We start from the raw sequence: 25,296 nt of genomic DNA on the forward strand, positions 1-25,296 counted from the left end.
TTCTCATTGTGTACACCACAGTAAGTTGTGAGGATTATTTCTTATAGATAGGGAAATTAAAGCTAAAAAAAAAAGTTGCATAGGCTAACCAGTAATTTCCTTTATAATCAGGGTTTCAACCCAGGTCTATAAACCAAAAGTGTTCTGCACCTTGTCAGAACGTGACATTGTATCATATCTACAATTCTAGGCAGCAGGAGCTGCATAAAACACTGGAATTTGCTGGAGGAAAGTGGTTCTGGAGATGTCTAAGCTTAAAATATTTACCAAATAATGAGGTCTATGTTCGACTCAAGCATTTTCGAGGTTCAACTATAGACACTGATGATGTGGACCTACTGATAAGCTTGGGCGAGGTGCAGTACTGACATTCTAATGAGCAGAAAGTAAACTGCAAGCTGTAGACACAGGCAGTTTCGCCTTGCCTTCAGTGCACTCAGAGTGACTTTTCTAAGCATTAGGCTTCAGCATTGTTATGGTCTATTGGTTAAGTGTAATGGATTCACTTTGTTTGATTAGGTTCAGATTTTTCTTTAGAGCGGAGGTTGTATTTCTTTCAAGTACAAGGACTAGATCCAGGTAAAATGACAAAGGTCGGCCTTGCAAATAAATTCTAGCTCTTGGGTATTAACTCTGAAAATGTGGACTCCTTTCTGTAGTAGTGCATTCCATATTACAAGAGGCCCACTGCAGAAAATAGTCAGCACACTATTTGTGTGATGAACCATATCCTTTCAAGGTATTTTCGACTGTCTCTTCTTACATTAATGTACTTGCTCCAGGAAGGAGTCAAGGCAACCACCAGTAACATCCAACTTACTATTAATCTTGAATATATGATCTCTTCAAAAGGTTTGAAAAGAGCTTGTGAGAAAGGTAGACACAGTGGCTCACGCCTGTAATCCCAGCACTTTGGGAGGCAGAGGTGGGAGAATTGCTTTAGTCCGGGAGTTCAAGTCCAACCTGGGTAACATAGCAAGACCCTGTCTGTAGTATAAAAAGTAAATTAGTTGGGCGTAGTGGCAAACACCTGTAGTTACAGCTACTCGGGTGGCTAAGGTGGGAGAATTGCTTGGGCCTGGGAGGTTGAAGCTGCAGTGATTGTGCCCAGTACACTCCAGCCTGGGCGACACAGTGAGACCCCATGCCAAAAAAGAAAAAAATATTTTAAAAAGGCTTGCGAGAAAATATCATACAAAATAACTTCAATGAATTGATATTCTAGTCACTTTCCATTTTGCAATTGTAGGCATTTTGCTTTGGCCCTTCTAATCAAAATAATTTCTGTTAATGTGAGTACAAAGATCATTTTGATGTCAGGCGTTATTTAATGAAGATTTTTCTGAACCTCACTCTAATCATAAACTTCTAGTGATGTGCCCTGAATTAAAATAATTAGAAATAATATTGTAGTGAGGCACTGAACAGGTATTTCAGTATGTCAAAAGTTGGAATTTTCCACATTTATGTTAACAATTTGGGCTATTTCCAATTCCAGGATGGTTTAATAGACAAATGCTAAAGAGAACACACAAACAGAATCAGGCACCCCGTACGGCCTGAATAACATTAGACAAGTTTTTTTAAAATATCAATAATTATCTAAAGAAACAGTCTAAGAGTCTGTGGATGTGTGGCTAGGATTTTAAAACAATGGGCAGTCCAACCAAGATAATGTGGACTCGGCTGTAGTCTCAGAGATATAACTACACTATAATTACAGTCTCAAAAAAGCTAACACCTGAAAAATTGAAAAAGACAGCATGAACCCAACAGGGATGAGAAAGTGACCTAGAGAAGGGTGCTGGGGGAAGGAAGACATGTGTGAGCTACACTGAGAAGGCACGTCCACCCACATTAGGCTACCACAGCTGGGCCATTAGGGCACCCGACTACTAACTCTTGCTACCATTTTCAGCTTTCCAGTCAACGTTTTGGTAATTCTGCTTTCCAACAAAAAGAAAGAATCCATTTATTAGCATATTTTTCTTGGCAACTACATCTTTTTGATTTATACCAGTATCAAACCCCGCATGACATGCCCTGCATGTATACAACATGGAAAAACTAGTAGTAAATTATGAAATTTTTCAATTTCAAAAAAGTTTGATGAAAACACACATAAAAGGAAAGAGATTTCTATCTTTCAAGCAAAGAGATGACAATACATGCACACACGTGTGCTCTAAATGTGGAGAAACATCTTGACATTCCAGTTATATTCACAAGCCTCTACTCACCTCCCGATCCTCTGAACTAGGGATTGTTGCTAGTTCATGATGTGAGATTTCAACTACCTCAAATGAGAATACTCTGTAACAGTAAATGGCTGTTTAATAAAATTAACATTTGATTGTTTGAAAAGCCTCTCTGATGTCTTAGGAGTGCACAATTGTTCATGGTCATCGCTAGTTAATGTGGAGGTCATCTGGGAAATAACAGGTTTCAGAGTTAGGCAGTGACCTCTGTCATACTCCTGCTTCACATGGGAGTATCAGGACCAGAGAGGTGAGAGAATTATCTTATGGAGTAGCATTTTTAGATGCTCTTACTTATGAAGTTATTTAATAAAATACTATTATTTGTAAGGCACTTCAAAATATTTTAAATATGCACAATTGCCTTTAGTGCTAATTGTTAAAAGGAAGAGCCCTCTGGTAAGATTTCCAGTGTGAGACGGCCATCGTCAGTGTTTAAAGAGTAAGTCGCTCACTCATGCTTCCCTGTATTCTTTGATGGCTATACACTAAACTGGGGGAATATTAATAAAAAAAAATGCGTTACTTTTAGAAAAGATCTAAGCATATGGTGGCATGAAAACAGAAAGGAAAAGGCACAGATTTTTACTGTACTACGGAGAGCCTACTTTAAAGGTGACATGTTGACAACTCCAGGAGTCGTTACTTCTCAATCAGGTAGAATGTAGAGATAAACTTTTAAGAAATGACTAGGCCAGAAATTGCTGAAAGAACGCAGTTGTAGTGTATGCTTGTGAAGATAAGCTTCATACTTTTGGAGAAGTTTAAGAACTCATTCTTTAAGAAACTAGGCAATTCATGTTAGAAGCCTGGGCTGGTTAAGGACCCCACTGATAGAATTCCAAAGAGATTTCAAATGACACCTATATTAACTCCTCACTAATACTACAACTATTAGAGGAATTAATTGATGGTATTTCCAGAGCAGTCTAAGAAAAGGATATTACACCACTGATTTGGAACTAGATTGTCAAAAGCATCTTTGCTATTAGGTCCCACAAAACTGGAGAGTTCATTCCAAAGCAAAACATAACAGTTGTAAAAATAGCTCTTGAGAGCCTAGTGTTGCAAATTCTTAAAATTGTCAACATTTAAAACTTTAGTGATGGTTTCGTACAGTTAGAGGGATTCCTGTCTCTAGAAGGCCAAAGGGTGACATCGTTAAAATGGTTCACTGGCACAGTATTTCAATGGGACATAGACACTGGGTAAAGAGGTAGTCCTATGTGCATTCTTACAGGACATCTATGTTATATTACTGCTTTGATTAGAAGAGTACATGGAGGACTAATCTTGCATTTTGTTATCTTGAGGCTTGCTACTTGTTTCTACTAACATTAGAATTGGTATTGCTATTAAGCTTCATTTTAAGGTGGTAATGAAACAAACAGGTGGAGCTCTAACTGGTTTCCAAGTCTGAGACACTTAAGAAATATGTAAACCCAAATAGCTAACAGCTGACTGTTCAGTCTCATTACCACTATGTTAAGAATTGTTTGAAATAACTTCCATCTTACCCATAAAGATGATAAACTACACAAAGCATTTTTTAAAAATGGCCAAAGACAGCTTATGTCCTAAGAGTATGACTAACATAAGAGCTATCAATTAGTCTACATATTAATGTTTTCACAGCTTTCCAGTTTTTACTAAGTAAAACTGATAAATCTATGAAAATTAGATTTTAAAGTAAACATTACCAAATTTGGTTGCCTTTAGGCATCATTAAATCATATGCTAAAAACAAACAAACAAACTCCAAGTATACGTATAAATTTTTATCTACATCTTAAAGGGCAATAGCTATTTTAGACCTAACTTAAAAAGAAATGTGATTTTAAAAAGATCACAATTTCCTTGCAGCTACTCTTATACTTTGACTCTGGGTTGGCTCTGTGACTTACTTTGACCAAGTGACATGACTTCCAAGCTTCTTTTGCTGCCACTGTTTAAGAAACCCCAGGCATTTTGATAGAGGCTCAGAAGGAACCAAGGCATCCGTTCCAGATATGATTGCAGTCACATGTGCAAATGGTTATTTTAAGCCAGCAAGTGTAGGAATGAACAGTCACACAACATACACCTGATACAGAAATTAGCACCAACAGTGAAACTGCTGCCCTAACAAAAACTTAGAACACATGACACTGCCTCACAAAGGCTGTAATAGTGGACAAAATTGTACTAGCAGAGGCTGGAAAAGTAAAGAAACTGCTACTGAAAGCTGGAAAGACAGGAACTTGTGTCTTGTGGTGGCAAAACAACTGGCAAAACTATGAAGTTGTGATTCTGGCTAAGGTGGTTTCCAGGAAATGTTCAAAGCATCAATTGGCTTATTTTGGCTCTGTATAGTAAGGCATGGGAAGACAGAGATGAAACAGAGAATCTGTTCTGCTGGGTTGGATCCAGTCTCTGCAGCAAGTTGAAAATTCTCAAAAGACAGTGTTTCAGGGTAAGGATAGAATCAAGCCTGTGGCTGTTATGCCCTTTGCTATGACTTCAGATTTAAGTCATAAACCTAACAGACCTTCTTATGTAGACAAAAGGTGCTCCTGGGAATCTTGTTTTCCCATAGTACACTAGCCTTCCAGAGAGGTCTGCGTGAATTACGACTTAACTTTTAGAGAACTCCAGTCAGTTTTATAGGAAACCCAAAGTTTTTAAGGAAACTATAATTTGCTGAACACATATAAAGATATTTAAAAATGAAAAGGGCCTCAAGGCCCCCAACTTTGAACAAACAGGAAATAACTAATCTATTGTATAAGTCAACCTCAGAGCATCTGAGGCAAATGCTGCAGTATTAATTTTGAGCAAATGTATTCTTTAGTCCCTTTTTGTTCTCTTGGGCCCATGCATTAAAGTAACGACATTCAGTGATTAAACTATTTTAACCACTAGAAGAAATTAAGGTACACACTGAAATATTTCCCCCTAATTGGAAAATCACTGTTAGAAGTCAGAAGTGATCAATTTGACTCCTAGATGAGATTATAATTCTGCAACAGTGGCCAAGTCACTAAAGTCTCTGAGCCTGTTAGGCCAGTAGTAATGTCACAGAAAATAGCAGATTAGGACCCTCAGAGAATTGGTCCCTCCACTTAAAGTACCTGATGCAAAAGTCCTGTACAAAATACTAGCAAATTGAATTCAGCAGCATATCAAAAGGATAATATAATGACCAAGTGAGATCTATTCGCAGAATGCAAGGATGAGTCAACATACAAAAATCAATTGACATATTACACTAACAGAATAAAGAAAAAGTCCCATATAATCATCTCAATTTAGGCAGGAAAAGCATTTGACAAAATTCAACACTTTTTTCATGATAGAAAACGATGACAACAACAACACTCAACAAACTCAGAAGAAAACATCTTCAACTAAAAGATCATATGTGAAAAACCCAAGCTATCATCATACTGTTATGGTGAAAGACTAAAAGCTTTTTCTGTAAAATCAGGAACAAGATAAGGATGTATATTTTCACCATATCTGCTTGACACAGTATTGAAATTCTAGCCAGAGAAATAGGGCAAGAAAAAGAAATAAAAGGCATCCAAACTGGAAAGGAAGATGTACAACCATCCGAATTTGTAGACAATCTGAAAATCCCAAAGAATACATGACACATATACACATAAAAGGTAGAGCTAATAAATTCAGCAAAGTTTCAGAGTACAAGATCAACACACAAAAATCAGTTATGTTTCTTTACCCAAGCAATGAATAATATAAGGAAATTAAGAAAACATTTCATTCACAGCAGCACCAAAAAGAACAAAATACCTAGGAATAAATAAACAGAGGCAAAAGTCCTGTACACTGAAAACTACAAATTTTGGTGCAAAAAAAATTAGACACAAGTGGAAATATTTTGTGTTCATGGATGGTAGACTTAATATTGTTAAGATGGCAACATTCCCCCAATGTGAGCCACAGACTGAATGCAATCCCTATCAAAACACCAATGACTTTTTTTCCAAAATGGAAAAATACCAACCCTAAAATTCATATTGAAGGTGATGGAACCCCTAAGAGCCAAAACAATCTTGGGGAAAAAAAAAGTTGAACTCATACTTTCAGATTTCAAAATTTATTACAAAGCTACAGTAATAAAAACACTATCATTCTTTATAAGAATAGTCTCTACAAGTGGTGCTGAGATTACTGGATAGCCAGCCACATGCAAGAGAATGAAGTTGGATCTCTACCTCATACTATACACAAAAATTAACTCAAAACGGAACAACCTAAATATAAAAGAGAATACTATAAAACTCTTAGAAGAAAATATATAAGTAAATCTTTATAACCTTGGATTTGGCAATGGATTCTTAAGTTGTGTCACTAATAAAATACTTCTAAATCATGAGTTTAGTATCCAGAAAATATAAAGAACTCTTACAAATCAATAGTAAAACAAGACAAACTAAAAAACAGGCCAAGAGCTTGAATAGATATTTCTCCAATGAAGACACACAAATGACCCACAAGCAAGTAACACTCACTAAAATGGCCATAATTTTTTTTTTTTTTTTTTAAAAAAAAAAAAAAAACAAGAAGTGATAGCAAGCATATGAAAAACTTGGAGCCCTCATACATTGCTGGTAAGAGTGTAAAATGTTTCAGCCACTGTTGGAAACAATGTGGCTGTTCTTCAGAAAGTTAAACATAGTATTACCCTATTTTCTAACAATTCTCTTAGGATATACCCAAAAGAATTGAAAACAGATAGCCATGTACATGTGTTTTCATAGCAGCACTAGTAACTAAAGCCAAAAACCTAAATGTTTATGAAGAGGTGAATGAATAAAGAGATTATGGGATATATATACACACACACACACACACATATATATATAATGGAATATTATTTAGCCATAAAAAATTAAGTATTGATACTGTTCATTTTCAAATTACTAACTTTATGTGAATTTCATCTCAATATAAAAAAATGAAACAAAAAGGACTAAGTTAGATGATTTCTAAGATTTCATAAAGGTTTAAAATTATAAGTCTATAATTCTTCCTTATTTTCTGGATACAGAAGTTCAGCAGTTTAATGCCCTACTCTTGAATATGAGGAGACAAGCCAGGATCATAAGACATTTGAGGAACACTTCCAACATGAAATAAAGACTAAATGAGAAAAAAAGAGCATGGAAGACAACAGAGAGAAGAGAAGAAAATTAGAAAACACTAATTTGTATTTTCAGAGTTAAAAAAACAAAACAAAACAAAACAGATGCATAGGATTCATGAAAAGGTGATCAGCAATCTTGTAAGTTAAAGCCATAGTTGTCAACGCAAAATTCAATGACACGGCTTAAAAGACACATTGCGCAAACTCCCAGACAACACTAGAATATTAATTAAATAGAATGTAGGAGATAATATAAAAAGACATTTTCTAAAAAAACAAAAACAAAAACAAAAACAAAAAAACTCCCTTAGTGCTACAGGACATACATCTCTAGGCTGAAAGGGTTCTCTGATTGCCTAGTACTAAGAATGGTTGGGGGTTGGCAACTGCAAGACATTATCATCAAACACAATCTATAAAAGAACACAGATGGAATGGTATTAGATTTCACAATACCTCAAACGACAGAAGACAATGTCTGCAAAGAAATGACACTGTTAAACTATCAATCATGAGCCTACTTACAGAGGTTCAGAAAATTTATTTCACGAATTCTTTCCTAGGAAGTCACTTAATCAAAACCTCTAGTACGAAAGAGAAGAGAGTCCATGAAATGCAGCTTCCTAACAAAAATGTTAAGGAAAGTCCTAGAATATGAAATAGCTTAAAGAGCAAACAGATGTTTGAAGCAGAACAGTTCCACAATGGAGGTCTGAGAAAAGTGGCTTGATAGACTAAATATGAAGCAGCATCTGCATGTGAAAATACTGAAGCTATGATAACTACAAGGTAACAGCACAATAAGAAAGAAAATAAAAAATCTTCAAATAAAAATCTGTGGGCAGTACAAGAAAAAGTAATCGTCTTAAGTCGTCATAATGCGAATCTTAATGCACAAACTAGAACGTAATAAAGTATACAGGAAAGACAGAAGTGGGCAAGTTATGAAAGAACTAAATCTTATATGAGAAAGTCAGTTAAAAATGTACATGGATTTATCAAAATATCAGCATAGCCATATAATTTGGTACTCCATATACAAATGTCTTTACAAGTAAAAGTAATTGCCTCTAGGTGGCAAAATTTGGGAAACAGGACAGGGATCTTGGGGTGTATTATTTTTTGGAAAGAATGTGCATGTGTTTGTATCTTGACAATTTTAAAAAATCAATAAAAATGACCGTTCATATGATTTTTGCTCATTCTTAGTATATCCACTCACCTTTGCCAAAATAAATCAATCTATGTAATTCGTGTGCTTAAAGTTTATGTGTAAAATGTGATTTAAATCTTCACTTATGTAATAAAAGGAGCTACATTTCCATGCAAGTCTGAATAGTACCTTACAGGTTTGATTGTATTACATAAAGAAATCTTTATAATAGCTAACACATGTTGAGTGCTTAGCATATGCCTGAAATTGTTCAAAGCCCTTTACACTTACAATTCTTAATCTGCAAAATATCCCTCTGAGGCAGGTCCTATTATTACCCCATTTTAGACATGAGAAAACTGAGGTTCAGAGTTTATGGAACTCACCTAAAGTTAACGTTAGATCTAGAACTGGAAGTGAGGTACCCTAATGCCAAAGATGAGGGTACACCACCTTTACCCAAAGCTAATAACTCAGTTGATGAGTTTAGATTTCCAAGTTTCATTTCTCTTCAACTTTTTAACTAAGAAAATTATTTCATTTTTTTGTGCTTTATAAAGATACATGTGAACAATAACAAGACAGACACAAAACAGCATATAAGGAAACTATAGGCAACAATCTCAATCTTCAACAGCAATATTAATAATGATTTGATTTGATATCATGTGTCACAAAAATTCCACAGTACAATGACCACATATGAAATTTGAAGAGTACCAATTAAGTCAAAATGGCCTAGCTGGCAGATTCATTTAGACCTAACCAGATCTGCTTCACAAAATCGCCCTCTATATAAAGTTATTGCTTTAACAGTCTTTGCATAAAGATGTCATGGAAAGATTAAATAGAAACATGTGAAATCATTTGTTCATTTATTCATTAACTTGTCAAATTCAGTTTTCTATACACTATGATGTTTATTCCATTTTGTACTATTAGATACACATATTTAAAAAAATATTTAACTTATTTTTATGAAGAAATTAAATATTTTCTGAAAAAGAATTATTTTATTATTGTTCTCTAGCAACAGACCTCAAACAATTCTCATCCAACTCAACTAACTCATTTAAATAACTTTGCTCAATGGCAACTTCTCTAAAGATCTAGTTTACACAATTCTATTCTACATAACACTGTTTACCCTGTTACATAGTATATAGTTAAAGAACATTTTTGTAATAAACATGTTTCTCTTTGATATGATACATAACAATATTTTCACACTTCCCAGCAATCACTCAAATATATTAAAAATGTATCCTTCTTTAAAAGGCACACACATTTACAGGTTCAAATCTTTATTGTTTTAAAATTGTACAGTTCTTTTACAATACAATATTTTGTTATTTAAATGACCTCTAAATGGTTAATGTGCAATGAATATCTTTTGTTCTAAAACTCAACCATGAATTACGATTTCATCAATATGATTATTCTAGAGTCATAAAGATGTTGGGAAGGTTTGAGTCTGCATTTGAAATGGTTAGTAGCACAGACTCTTCCCTTTAGAACCCAGATGACCAATCCATTGAAAGTGCTTTTGAAGATTGCTGATTATTTATGGCTGATCTTAAAATCAGTCAATCAAATTACAGTTCCTTTTTTTTGAAACATCAAAGGGCATTTAAGAAAACTGAAACAATTTGCTTTAGTAATCTACTGAGGCAAACTCAAAATGATTATCTGCATGCAATAACACTCCTCTTTAAATAGTTTTGAAGAATTTATACATTTTATAAAGAATGTGTTAAAGAGTGCAAGTATTCTGATACTGATTTCACAAAAGGACAAATGCTGGTAATAATAACATTTAACATCTAAGTTCAAGCTAGTGTATATTTAACAGGCAATTAATATGGCTCATCATAAGCCACAATGCACAAGGTATGCCCTTTGAGAAAATGAACTAGTTTGGTCCGCATTTCTAGAGTTGTCTGGGTAAAAACAAAAAACAAAAACCATTTTAATTCAGCCAAGGATTTTGATGAATTAATTATTCCTAAAATGAAGCCAGTTAAAAAGTAAATGATGTACACCAATGAAGCATATTGTCACGCTGACTTTTGCATAAAAAGATGGCCTGCTGTTTTTGGAGTGATGAATGAGCACTGCAGGACAAATCAGAAAAAAAAGTCATAGAATGTATTAATTTTGTCCATAAGTTATACTTTCTTATTCCATGATACGGCTTTCACTCTGTAAAACTTTGTCCCCAAAGGAACTTTAAATCTGTTTTGTGCCTAAGAGGGAAAGAAAAAAATGGAATCACTAAAATGATTAAACCACATCTCTCTCTCACACACACACACACACACACACACACACACACACCCCAAAAACAAAAAGAAACAAAAAAATAAACAAATGATATCACACAAATACCCTCCTATCACATTACTCATTGCTGAGTATTGAAGGGTTGGAGGGATGTGATGGTCTTTATCAAACTATGTAAGATCTACCCCTCACCAACAAAGAATATATTGAGTGAATAGCAAAGACAAAGTTGGTAGCCACTGCCAAAGACTATAATACAAAGTGAGCCATCCATCATTATTTTAAGTATCAAAGAAACCTCAATACTATATGGTTCAAGTTCGATTCATGTTTTGTACATCGAGGCCCCAAATTATAGTGAGTCAAGAAGAATGCTCAGGTTTCACTGATTATAGAGCACTGATATTGTTACACAATCAGTCCAATTTTTAAGTCACCAAATACTTTAGACTACCTTTCTTTAATGGGGGTAGAGTATGAAAATAATAAAACATCAACTGTATTTACAAATAAAATTCCCTTTTTGTCACTAGTTATGCAGGGATTTTTTTTTCCTGCAAATTAGTTACACTAGTAACCTAACAGTCATAGAACACAGACTTTGTAGTAGTTTTCCATTATATATTGATAGGCTGTAGTTAATCTATCTCTACTATCTAAGGACAACATGAATACTTACAAATTGCCAGTTCAAACTCATTCTCATTAAAGTCAAGCTCTAACTCAAATAAGCATAAAAGCCAAGAATAGCAGTGGTAATGATTTCTATATAAAGCAGTATTAAAATATTCTTTATAGTTCCTAGGCTTAGTATCACATGATGTGGTTTTTACCTTTTTGGCTTGACAGTATTCTTTTTCCATTACTTTTCCAAGTACCCAGGGTCTTCTAGATGCACCTGAAGCTAAGGAAATTAAACAGTTAATTTCTTTTTGAAAGTATGATAATAATTATTCATGGAAACATAACTGCCAGAATTAAAACAGACTAAAAAAGCTCTCACAAGTGGAAGAATATGTAAGACTTCAAAAACTGCTGAAATCACTGAAATGCTTAACAATTTACAAAACTAAATTCATGTTACTTTTCAACCAGTAATGTGTGCATAGCTCTTGTTACTCTAAACGTACACGATATGTCAAGTCACAGAAATAACAGTTCAGGAAACACTAATAATCTAAGTACAAATCATGAACAAATATCTAGGAATTCTAGGCTAACTCAATAGTGCCATCTATCGAAAGAACTAAAAGATAACCTTTCCCATTTCTTTAAGCAAACAAAATGTATAGGTTCAAAGCAAAACACTCTGAGGGGCAGTATTTTTAATACAAGTTCTCAAAGGCAGCAACTGAACAGTTCTCACATCTGTACGCCATAGTGCTGGGCAAAAGAGTGTGTATACAGCTGGTACTCAATAAATAACTAATAAGGGTTAAGAACCAAAAAAGTCTAGAAGGGCAGTACTTGTGTGAATGAAGGAAAGTTGAAAAATGTGAGAGAAGACAGGATAATCCTAGTCCTTATAAAGCCAAAATGTGACAAGTCAAGTGATATCCATTCTCTTTTAAAATTCATCAGAAAAGAAGCTGTCATACTAAAGTTGACTTCAAAAGTATTCAGGCAATAAACTACAGATGCCTCTCAAGGTTATGTCCAGATTAAACCCATCCCATATTGAAAATATCTAAGTTGAAAATGTATTTAAAACTTCTAATATACCATACACCATAGCTTAGCCTAGTCTCAGAACATTTACATTAGCCTACAGTTGGGCAAAATCATCTAACAAAAAGCGTATTTTAAAGTGCTGAATGTCTCGTGTAATTTATTGAATACTAAAAGTGAAAAACAGAATGGTTGTATGGATACTGAAAGCAGGGTTTCTATGAATGTGTATCACTTTCGCACCATGGTAAATTAAAAAAATCTTAAGTAGAACTACTGTAAGTTGGGAACTGTCTATATTTTGTTTAAGCTAAACCCTTTGAAAGGAGGCATATGAATTTTTATTCCATAAAAATAATTTGGGAAGATATACATGAAAGATATCCCAAATAAATAATCAGAAATGAACCTGAAGAATACGATCAATGACAGAAACATAAAAGCTCTTGGACAATAGAGTGTGGTGACTTCTCTGAAGAGTAAACTAACACTTCACAGCCAATTACTAAGATCCAAAAAGAATCATCTAAACTAAATGCTTGTATGACGCCGAGCTCCACTCTCAAAAGGCATAAAAACACTCTGGTAATCCACACTCTTCCAAGGCAACAACACAGTAGGGTAGCAGGACCCCAACTGGCATTCCTCAAAGGAAAAAAGGAAGGCGGGGTTATTCATGGTTAAGTAAGACTGTTAAATAAATTCTTTTCTGCAGTACTTGTGAAAGCCTTTAAAATGGCAGTGTGCATTTTAAAAAATGTTTTTTAATATTTCCCAGATTTAAACACTGAACTCTAAGAAAATGAACATGGAAATATTGAAAGGTAATAGGCTAAGATGTAACTTATCATCATGCAGTTCTGGGGGAAAAAAGTGTGCACACATTTGTGTATATTTATATATTAGATACATACACATAAAGAGATACTGTAAGTGGGGTAAAATGTTAACAGGTAAATCTGGGTCAAGAAATATGGGTTTTCTTTGTACTATAGTAATCTTTGCAACACTGTGTAAGTTTAAAAATCATATTCAAATAAAAAGTTTAAACAACTGAAAAAAACAAAAACATAAAAAACAAAAGAAATATCAGGTTCATTCTTTTCAAGGTAAAAAGTACTAAGTAAAAATAGTAAGTTATAAGCTATCTTCTCATTTTTCATGGTTACATGATTACTGTTTCATGGATACTCTAAACAGTCAACCACAAATAGCCATGATGGAGCTGTCACAGGAAAGCGGCCTAGTTCAAGACTAGGAATTTGTCAGCCTGGTCAACAAAGCGAGACCCTGTCTCTACAAAACAAAACAAAACAAAACAAAACAAAAAATGGGCATAGTGGTGGTGCACATCTATAGTCCCTAGTCCCAGCTACTCAGGAGGCTGAGGCAGGAAGATTTCTTGGGCCCAAGAGTTCAAGGCTACAGTGACCAATGATCATGTCACTGCACTCCAGCCTGGGTGACAGAGCAAAAACTCATCTTAAAGAAAAAAAAGGCCAGGTACGGTGGCTCAAGCCTGTAATCTCAGCACTTTGGAAGCCCAAGGCAGGTGGATCACGAGGTCAGGAGTTTGAGACCAGCCTAGCCAACATGGGGAAAACCCGTCTCTACTAAAAATACAAAAATTAGCTAGGCGTGGTGGCGCATGCCTGTAATTCCAGCTACTCGGGAAGCTGAGGAAGAAGAATTGCTTGAACCTGGGAGGCGGAGGTTGCAGTGAGCTGAGATTGTGCCACCGCACTCCAGCCTAGAAAACAGAGCAAGACTCCATCTCGAAAAAAATTATCTATCATCTATCTATCTATCTATCTATCTATCTATCTATCTATCTATCTATCTATCTGTCTATCTATCTATCTGACTTTGTTTGCGAGGCAGTCCAATTAGATTAGGAACATCAATCTAAATGGACTTACTTATAGAACAGTATAATGATAAACAAGGTAGGAACACAGGATGATACAGGATAGACATTTTATAGTTTAAGAAAACTTTTGTTTTGCCAAAAAATAATGCTTTTATATAAACAAATAAGCCTACATTAATCTTGAATAGTCTGTACATGAGAATTTTGACAATATAATTATGCAACTGCTAGGGTATGAGATGTCCGAATCACTGCACATTCTGATCAACTGGTCCCTTGTATAAGCTATACTCCTTAACTCTGAATTGTAAATGGAATCCATGAAAATAATCTAGATAATGTAGATTTTATTAAAAAGCAGATTAAACAGGGTTCCCTCTTAGTGACTTAATTCTTATATAATTAAACAGGGAAAAAAAAATCTTTACTTATATAATTTCCTCTATTCCAGGTTTATATTTTAGTCATGGAATGACACTTACCACCCTCACCTGGTTTGAGATCCAGGGCAGGTAGAGACTCTGAATGTAGAAAATATAAAGTAGGACTAACAGTAAATAACACATAATTGTCATGGCGTTCGTCTAGGATGATGAGTACCAAATCTCCCACCTGAAAACTGAATAAAGAAATGCAATTTTATTGACTTAGAGTTACTTCAATCTCCCTATTCTGAAAACTTAACTATATATGCTTCAATGCTCAACTACATATTAAGATATTAACGCAAATATTAAATTTCACTTTTATATGATATTCTTTTTGTATTCTGCACAGGTCCTAATGAGACTGCTAGTCATGCACAGATATTCAAAGGATGATGTCAGGGGCTGTCAAAGACCAAACATTTCTTCAATCAAGTTTCCATTATCTAACGTTAAGAAACTGGATGAAAAGCAGAAAAAGCACCCATTATAGTTTATCCAGTCACAGGAAGATTTTTTCTACTAATCTTTCATTTCACACCAAAAATTCAGAGAGACATCTCATATACAGTCACAGTGTCAAAGAAAAATTAGATCTTGTCTTCAAGCGCCGTGCTCTTCAATTTACAAGAAAAAGCAATTGAGCTAGGTCTGTAAGTGCTTAATTAGGTCTAAACAAGTCAACAGATATACTATTTTGGGGTATAAGCCCGAAAGAAGAAGACAGGGAAAGAGAGAAGTGGGTACAACCAATTACATGCTTAAGTGGTGTTTGTCTCTTTACAGCCTTTTTTAGAACTGTTGTTCAAAACATCAAAAGACCTTGAAAATCAATCTCATATTTTTCAGTTGTCAAGATCATTTAAGTTGGTAGATCCTATACCTAATAAATCATCAAAATCAGCTGGAGAAACTTTTAATGTCTTTTATTTATTAAGTTACCCTACAAATACTTATTGACTACCTAACAACCATGTGGCAGGTACTGTTTTGGCTAAACACCAAAAGCTAATAACTTAAAATGGGGAGTTGGGAGATGAGGCCTCTATGAGGCAGTATCTTTGGAGTTCCTCCCACTCTCTAGTCTCTGAAAGACCATTAATGAACTGCCCATTGACATGACATACAGCTGGTAAAGAAAGATGCCACCAAGCCCTTTCAAATCACTGAGAGAAGATGAAATTTTAATAAGACATGAAAAGTCAGAATCACAGATATCTGACAACCAAAAATGTGGTCAACAAATTTAGAAATTTAGAAACAAAATACAAGAAGTTAAATAAAGGGTCTTAACTTTCACAACCTTCCTGTCAGGAATAACTCACTATTCATGAGTTGCTAACAATGCTTTTATTATTCCAGAGCTCCACCTTAAATAACCAAAGCTAAAGAAAAATTGTAACTATGGGGTAAAACAGTTCAGGAAAATTATTAAACGATTCAACTGATAAATTCTGTAAACCAAAAATCAAATTTGAAGCCCCCCAAACCAACCATCTGAATGAACTTCCTCCTCTAGGCCAGTGCCCATAATATATAATTTAACCTGAAAGACTGGTTCAGGCCATGACAAGAGGCAGGGGTTGGACTTGCCTCATCATGTCCTCTTCCCTTTTAGAATTCAGGAAAAGTCAACAAGAATTTAACATTAACACAGAGGTTAAGCGTGATAAGAAACATTTACAAACTATTATCTGTCAAGCCTGCTACCTGGAGGCTTCATCTGCATGATAAAACTTTGGTCTCCACAACTTCTTATCTTAACCTAGACATTCCTTTCTACTGACAACTCTTTCAACTAACTGCCAATCAGAAAACTTTTAAATCTACCTGTATCTTGGAAGCTACCCTCCCACCTTTCACTTGTCCCACTTTGTGGACCAAACCAATTTGTATCTTCAATGTCTCATGTTTCCCTAAAATGTATGAAATCAAGCTTCCCCCTCACTACCATCCCTACCACCTTGGGCACATGTTCTCAGGGGCTCCTGAGGGCTGTGTCACAGGCCATGGTCACTCATATTTGACTCAGAATAAATCTCTTCAAATATTTTAGAGTCTGACTCTTTTCATTGACAATTTCAGTTTATTATGAATTTGTAGAATATTAATAAAAGGAAATCTAAAAGCTAAAAATAGGGAAACATTGCAACTTAAAAATAAATCAAAACTCTCCAATATAGATTAACAAGACTAAGGAGATAAATGAGCTGTAAAAGAGGTAGTACATGCTGAAAAGTTAACTGCAGGAAAAGGCTTCAAGGATATGTATGTGAATCATAATGCTATAATAGGAAAGTTTTGGCAATCTAAACGTTTCCAGAATAACAATTTAGAAAAATCCTGCTTTCCAATAAAAAACTTTTACTACTACTGAGTGCAAAACAGTCAGCTCAATGAACCTGGACCTGAATTACTCTCACTGAAATACATTTTCATTAACAATTCGGTGAATGTTTTTCACAGAAAAATACCCACAAAACTAAAGTACTTACTCTCTAATAGCTATCTTTTCAGAATGCCTTGAAGATACTGAAGACATGCTCTGAGACATCTAAAAAAAGAAAAAAAAAACAAGTTTATGAACTTACACAATTTGAGTACCACATGTATTCTTATCGCAAAAATTTCACCCACTGTTACATACATTCAAGTCTGTGTCCAGTTTTAAAGAGCCCAAACTAATAACAGTTCTTATGTTCATTAATAATTCCTTTACTTCAACAATTAGCAAATTTGGTTAGATTAAAAACTGATTTTAGAATCACATTTTATTTACATTACATATTTAATCTTAAAAATAAAACAGAGAAAAGGACAAGTTTTTCAAGAAGGCTTTGAAAATTCTAATGCATTAGTTTCAAAATCTTTCCTTTTGGAAAAATAAAAATGTTGGAAACAAGTGCTCAGCACAGCCAAAAGAAACAAACACTTGAAAAATTTATCAGCAAAGCAACTTTACTTCTGCAGAAGGGTGCTGCTCGCAGCCGTCAAGGTTGCAAGAGAACACCAAACAAAGGAAGGAAGGGGTTTTTATCTCTAATGCAGTTTGTTTCTGTGTCCTATTGCCTAGGGTTGGACCACACAAACTAAGCTGATCCCAGTTGGCTTAGACCTAAACTTTTTACAAACAGGATTTGTTGAGAAAAGGAGAAGGCAGCGGGGAGAAGTGGATGGGGTCGATTTACAATCTTACAACTTATGAACAGGAAGTTGAGTCTTTGAAGAGGAACTTAGTTGTCCCAACATACAAAAACAAACAAACAAAAAAACCCAAAACGATTTAAAATCTCAAGCCTGGGCAAAATGGTGAAACCCTGTCTCTACCAAAAATACAAAAAATTAGCTGGGCGTAATGGCAAGTGCCCATGGTCGCAGCTATTCGGAAGTCTGAGGTGGGAAGATCACCCGAGCCTGGGAGGCAGAGGTTAGAGTTATAATGCAGCAAGCAAAGACCACCTGGTGACCATCAAACAGGCCATCTGGAGGTAAAACGCTATCTGAGGAATTTAGAAGTAATTAAACTTTCCTAGCATGTGGATACAGGTCTTTTTCAAAAATGTTGTAAGTAACTAGAATTTCTACACATCTTCGGAATGTATGCATGCCAAAACTCACTGAGCAACCCTTGCTGACACTGAGACACAAAAATGTCTACAAATGTAATCATTTATCATGACCCACATGGCCAATATTGGTCCAAACTACCCTTAAGATCCCACCTTAAGGTCCATATATGCTTGTAGGGAAAATTCACCACAGCGCTCAGTCCTCTCTTGCTGAGGCGCCCCACTACACTCTTCAGCAGCATTAGCTCTAATAAAACTTTCCTTTTTCAAACCTATACTGTTGTCAGTAAATTCTTCTTACCAACCCAGAGTCAACCACTTTGCAATGCCAGCGCTTTGACACCTTGCCTACCAAACAATACTACACTGCTTAAACTGGGGTAGGAGCATAAAGTTCTAAAGGCTGAGAACAAACCTCTTTTCTCATCTTCAATGCAACTTCTGAGATGTCTCAGTTTAAAAAAACTTGTGAACAATCACGAAACAAAGATGTGATAGCCACCCATTTCCTCTACTGATGATGAGCACAATGAAATGGTAACTGATAAGCTACCTGATAACCTATAGCCATACAGCTTATCAGGTATATGGTAGCTGATAAGCTATAGCCATAGCTCAGTTGGGACTGTTCTGCTCTTCAAAGAAGCTTCAATCCATTTATCCACACCATCTCATAAGACCTGGAGCATGGAAACCAAGGTCTTTCAAGCTTGAAAGGGTGGTAAAAACATCTATTTTTCCCAAGCAAAGCGAGCACAATGCATGGTTGCACAAACCAAGGACAGATAAGGATTTTTTTGTTTATTAAGTCAAATTTTGATGCTCTGAATTTCCTCCATTTCCCTCTGAACACTATCTGGTACAATGCAGGGCTCTCAATAGGTGTTTTAAAAAAGAGAAATAAAACAATAAATAATTAACTAGGAAGGCCTAAAATTGCATAGCAACTTACTAAAATTATCCAGACAAATGGTCTATATCCTGCCAGTGAAGACTGACCATCATTTTTAAGACTATAATTCAACTTTAATTTTTTAAAAGCTTAAGTTTTTTATGTATTATAAATGAAGACAATGGAAGAAAAAATTTGTGAATATAGCTGTAAGTCTATGTGAAAGTGTGATTTACATTTGGACACCTTTCTGAATGTGACTGTAACGCTCTCTGGGTCTGAAAGACAATTTATTCTGTGAAAAGAAAACAAATCTTGGGAACCAAAAATCACTAAGGAAAAGGGGAGGCCAAGCTGGGAACTACATCAGGCAAACCTGCCTCCCATTTTATTCCTAAAATAACATAGCTACAAAGACCTCACAATTTGCCCACAAGAAAATTTCTTGTGGACAAAGAACAGACAGAACTTGAAGTCATCCCTCTGTTCTTCTGCTCACGTGAAACAAATGCATAGCTGATTGTTTCCTCGGCCCTACTGTTTCACTAAGTCAGACTAAAGCATAAGTGACAATTCCTCTACTCTCCTCTGACATGTAAATTGTGTATTCAGTGAAAGGCTAATCACAGTTTCAAAATAATGCAACCATTTGTCTCTTATCTACCTATGACCTGTAAGCCCTCTCCCCAGCTTTGAGTTGTCCCACCTTTCCAGACAGAACATCTTACAAATACTGGTTGATATCTCATGTCTCCCTAAAATGTATAAAACCAAGCTGTGATGTGTCCTGACCAACCTGGGCACAACAAGGTATTTTTATTTTTTAAACAAACTAAATTCTAAAACGTATTTCAAAACTTTTCAAAAGTACTGAACAGAAGCCTTAAACTGTTCCTACTACCTTGTAAACTGTAATTATCAGAATTTGAAAAAATAAAGTTATTGCTTTATTAAAACACATAATTTGCTATAAAATGGACTGTTCAAATAACTGGTTACATTCACAGGTTAAAGCCAAGGCAATTTGGCTGGGTGCAGCAAAATTCCAGGCAATTCCAATTTGCCTGGAATCCCAGCACTTGGGGAGGCTGAGGCAGGCAGATCACTTAAGCTCAGTAGTTCGAGCCCAGCCTGGACAAGATGGTGAAACCTCATCTCTACAAAAACAAAAAAACAAAACCTAAAACCAAACCAAAACAAAAATTAGCCAGGTGCGGTGGCACTCGCCTATACTCCCAGCTACTTGCTGAGCTAAGGCAGGAGGATTGCTTGAGCCAAAGAGGTTGAGGCTGTAGTGAGCCAAGACAGCACCACCACACTTCAGCCTGGGCAACAGAAAGAGACCTTGTCTCGATTTTTTTTTTTTATTAAAAACAAAACAAAACAAAACCAGGGCAATTTACAGTACCATATGGGATCTCTTGCCTTTCAGGCACTTTCACCTAAAAATAAGACTCATGAAAAGGGCTGGGCGCAGAGGCTCACAGCTGTAAATAGCAGCACTTTGGGAGTCCAAGGCGGGCAGATCACTTGAGGTCAGGGGTTTGAGACCAGCCTGTCCAAAATGGAGAAATCCTGTCTCTACTAATTATGCAAAAATTAGCCGGGTGAGATGGTGCACACTTGTAATCCCAGCTATTTGAGAGACTAATGCACAAAAATCGCTTGAACCCGGTAGGTGGAGGTTGCAGTGAGTCGAGATTGCACCCACTCCAGCCTAAGCTACAGAGCAAGACTCTGTCTTAAAAAAAAAAAAAAAAATTCATGAAAAGATATAATGTATTAAAATTATGCACACTTGTGAGTAAATATATTAATCTTCAAAAGGCTTATGAAGCATAGCTCAAAACTGATTTTGGTGATTCTTTCAAAAATAATCTTAGGTGCTTCAACTGATCAGATCTAAAGTCGTAAATTCGCCAAGACATTATTTAATTTCACACTAAGAAAAAAGTCCAAATCTAGAGTCAGGAGATAACTCTGGCCTGACTTCAGCATTCTGAAAACCGATAGGATTCAATGACCAACGTGGACCAACAAACCTACTATAGATAAGTCAATCAAAGCATACATCCTCTGATGGAATATAATGCAAATCATTTAAAATGTTAAGACCAATTTACCAAGAAGAAAAATCTTACCAGTCTTTGATTTAACCGTTTATTTTCTTCTTCTTTCAATTGCAATGTCTGCAGGTAGAAAAAAAAAGAGAGACCTGTGGTTTATTCTTGTACCTACTCAAATAAATCTAAACAGCGATTGTCAAAAAGTTTTCATCCGACAAAAATGTTTGGTTCGGGCATGAAAAGTTCATGGGGATATTATTTTCGATGAATCCTTTCCAACTGTTTTCATTATCTACTGGCTTAAATGAGAACCAGAGCAATTTTAGATACATTTACCAAGGACTGTCAAACATTAATACGCATTAGAAACACCTGTGAAATACATAAATATGTAGTAAAATCTGAGATCTATCCCCAGAGACTTTGTTAACTAAGTCATGCCTAAGAGAATATATCTGGCATCTGTAACATAACATCTCAGGTTAAGCTGACGTAGGAAATCACATAACCCTTTAATAATAGAAAACATGCTATATTCAAATGAAGTTGTACAATTCTGAATTTGGATTTTTATCAATTACACTTGTAAAGAAAAAAAGGCATTGCTGAAAATCTATACACCTAAAGAATGAAAAGTAATCTATGAACAATGATCTGCCAAATGTGTACCAATTTGATCTTATAGTACCCTTAATAAAGGAAACCATTTATTATCAGTTTTTCCTTGTCCATTGCAATTCTTTATTTAAAACATAACTCCCTTCATTACTTATTTTTGTTTTTGCCCATTTCTAAAAAGTATGTAATACTTTGTTTTTGAAACAGATGTTTAAAATGGCTATTTATGTTATTTTGCTGAATTCTGAACTAGTAGATAAAACTATTACTTTACACACGGATTCAATAAAAACTACCAACTTTTTCCTCTCATACAGACTTAATTCATTGGGAAATTACAACAAATGGGAGGGTTGAAATACCACCAACTGCTTAGCTAGTAGTTTCTTTAACTGTATCCGAAAGTGAACATATTAAACATGGTACTTCAAGAAGATAATTTACTTACTCGTTCTAACAGCATTATCCGCTGTTTTTCTTCAGACAACATATGAATATTTTCTCTAAAAGTGAGAGAATAATTGAGTTTCGGTTTGAAATTCTAAACTTTACATTCTTCAAGATTTTAGAAATTAAAATATTAATACAGATCACTTTAATAATTTAAGGGTTTTCATAAATTTTCAAAAGCAGCTTATTTCAGTTAGCATGTAATTTCAATGTTGTATATTCTCTGTAGCAGACCTAGATCTACAAACCTTTTGAAATAATAAGTAAAACTTTGTGTATGCATTTATCTAGAGATGTCTTTAAATTTCTTATTTTTCCCAGGTATTAAGAACCACTCTTCTTCCTACTTGTGATTGAATCCATGTTACTGATAAAGTCGTAGTTCTTGAGTGGCTAAAGACTTCAGTAGATTTACTAAGTGGATGCTATGTACTCACTAGTTACTATCCCAGGTGTGAATTTGCCCATTACACTAAAACATCCAAAAACAAACTAGAAAATTTTTTAAAATGCTGTAACATTAGAAAAAACAATTATTTAGGTTTTAAAATTCATCTACAGGTATAATCCCCCAATTATATTTTAAGCAACTTGATGCAAGGCAGGTATTCTGTCTTCTTCAACATGCTAATTCTTTAGGAAGAGGTTTTGCCTAATATAAAGATCATAAAGATTGAGTTCTGTGAGAGTTTTATAATTTTAGCTTTTACACTTAAGTCTATGATCTATTTAAGTCAACTTGTACATATGGTGAGGAAAGGGTCCAACTTCATCCTTTTGCATCAGGATATCAAGCTATGCTATCCCTGCACCATTTGCTGAAAAAGCGATTTCCTTCATGGAACTGCCTCAGCACCCTTAACCATAATGCAAGGGTTCAACTGACCATGAATACAAGGGCTTATTTTGGACTCTCAATTCTATTCCACTGATATATGTCAGGCTAGCACTACAGTGTCTTATTACCCTCGCTTACAAATTTTAAAATTAGTCAAATAGTGTGCGACTTTGTTATTTTTCAAGATTGCTTTGGCTATTTTGGGACTCTTGCAATTCCGTATAAATTTTAGGATCAGTTTGCCCTTTTCTGCAACAAACACAGTTCAGATTACGGTAACAATTGTGATGAATTTGCAGATCAATTTGGGACGGGCTATCATCTCAAGGAGATTAAGTCTTCCAGTCAGTAAACACAGGATGCCCTTCTGTCTTAACTTTTTTCCACAATGTTTTGTAATTTGTACAAGTCTTGAACTTCTTTTGTTAAATCTATTCCTAAGTATTTTTACTTTTTTGATGCCATCAGAAAAGAAACTGTCTTTTAAATCTCATTTTTGGATGATTCATTGCTAGTAGAAAGAATGACAATTTTTTTTTTTAAGAGACAGGGTCTTGTTTTGTCGTCCCTGTTCACGAACTCCTAGGCTCAAGCGATCCTGCTGCCTCAGCCTCCTGAGTAGCTGGGACTACAGGTATGCACCACCACAGCCAGCGCCAGTTTGTTTTTGCACACTGAACCTGTATCCTCCAACATTACTGAACTAGTTTATTAATTACAGTATTTTTTTAGAGGAGTCCTTAGGATTTTCTAAATAAAAGATAAGGCTATGTATGCAAATAGAGTGTTTTATTTCTTGCTTACCAATCTAGATGCTTTTTTTTTTTTTTTTTTGAGACAGAGTCTTGTTCTGTTGCCCAGGATGGAGCGCAGGGGCACAATCTGCAACCTCTGCCCCCCAGGTTCAATCAATTCTCCTGTTTCAGCCTCCCAAGGAGCTGGGATTACAGGTGCCCACCACCATGCCCAGCTAATTTTTCTATTTTTAGTAAAGACCAGGTTTCACCATGTTGGCCAGGCTGATCTTGAACTCCTGACCTCAGGTGATCTGCCTATCTCAGCCTCCCAAAGTGCTGGGATTATAGGCACGAGCCACTGCATCTGGCCAATGCCTTTAATTTCTTTTTCTTGTGTAAGTGCCCTTGATAGAACTTCAAAGTACAATGTTGAGCAGCAGTGGCAAGTGCAGGCCATCTTCATCTTGATTTTAGGGGAAAAGCATCTTACATTATTGAGTATGATGTTAATTGTGGGTTCTCACAGATGCCTTTTAATAGGTTGAGGAAGTCAATTCCTAGTTTGTTGAGTGTTTTTATGATGAAAGGCTGTTGGGTTTTGTCAAAAGCTTTTTCTTCATCTATTGAGATACTCATGTTTTTTTCTGTCCATTCATTCTACTGATACAGTGTATGACATAAATTGACTTTTAGATGTTAAACCAACCTTGCATTTCTGAAACAAAGCCAACTGGAATTTGTTTTGTATTCTGCCAGATTGGATCTATTAGTATTTTGCTGATAATATTTGTGTCAATAGTTACAGAAGATGTGTTTTCTTCTTTTTGATATATTTGTCTGATTTGGTATTAGTATATAATACTGGCCTCACAGGCTTATATGAAGATGCAAATGACTGCTTTCCTCTGAGTGGGCAGGGGTGAGGTACAAAGGACCCCGCACCTACTGGTTTCTTACTGTGTACCAGACCTTCTCAAAGGTGCTCATTAAATTTAATGCCTGTCCGGGCGCAGTGGCTCAGGCCTGTAATCCCAGCACTCTGGGAGGCTGAGGCAGGTGGATGACCTGAGGTCAGGAGTTCGAGACCAGCCTGTCCAACATAGTGAAACCCCATCTCTACTAAAAATACAAAAATTAGCCAGGCATGGTGGCGGATGCCTGTAATCCCGGCTATCTACTCGGGACGCTGAGGCAGGAGAATCACTTGAACCTGGGAGGTGGAGGTTGCAGTGAGCCGAGACTGTGCCATTGCACTCCACCTGGGGGACAAGAGTGAGACTTTGTTTCAAAAAAAAAAAAAAAATTTAATGCCCAAAGCAA

General features: G+C 35.5%; 1 protein-coding gene across 3 annotated transcripts in view; it reads right to left on the reverse strand.

Annotated features, from left to right (window-relative positions):
* Positions 1–9,183: 9,183 nt before the first annotated feature.
* The window catches only part of RB1CC1 (RB1 inducible coiled-coil 1), a 95,584-nt gene continuing 79,471 nt past the window's right edge, over positions 9,184–25,296 (reverse strand). Inside the window, exons 19-24 of one of the 3 annotated variants that reach the window (XM_003902738.4) lie at positions 22,400–22,454; positions 21,409–21,456; positions 17,302–17,360; positions 14,864–15,000; positions 11,677–11,747; positions 9,184–10,806 (exon numbers count right to left, since the gene is read on the reverse strand). In XM_003902738.4, coding sequence (XP_003902787.1) covers positions 10,729–10,806; positions 11,677–11,747; positions 14,864–15,000; positions 17,302–17,360; positions 21,409–21,456; positions 22,400–22,454 — 448 coding nt within the window. In that variant the 3' untranslated portion in view covers positions 9,184–10,728. The remainder of the gene's footprint in view (positions 10,807–11,676; positions 11,748–14,863; positions 15,001–17,301; positions 17,361–21,408; positions 21,457–22,399; positions 22,455–25,296) is intronic. The other 2 variants (XM_009213034.3, XM_021942316.1) reach the window with 2 other exon arrangements.

This window comes from Papio anubis, chromosome 8, assembly GCF_008728515.1.
Source record: "Papio anubis isolate 15944 chromosome 8, Panubis1.0, whole genome shotgun sequence".
NCBI lineage: Eukaryota > Metazoa > Chordata > Mammalia > Primates > Cercopithecidae > Papio > Papio anubis.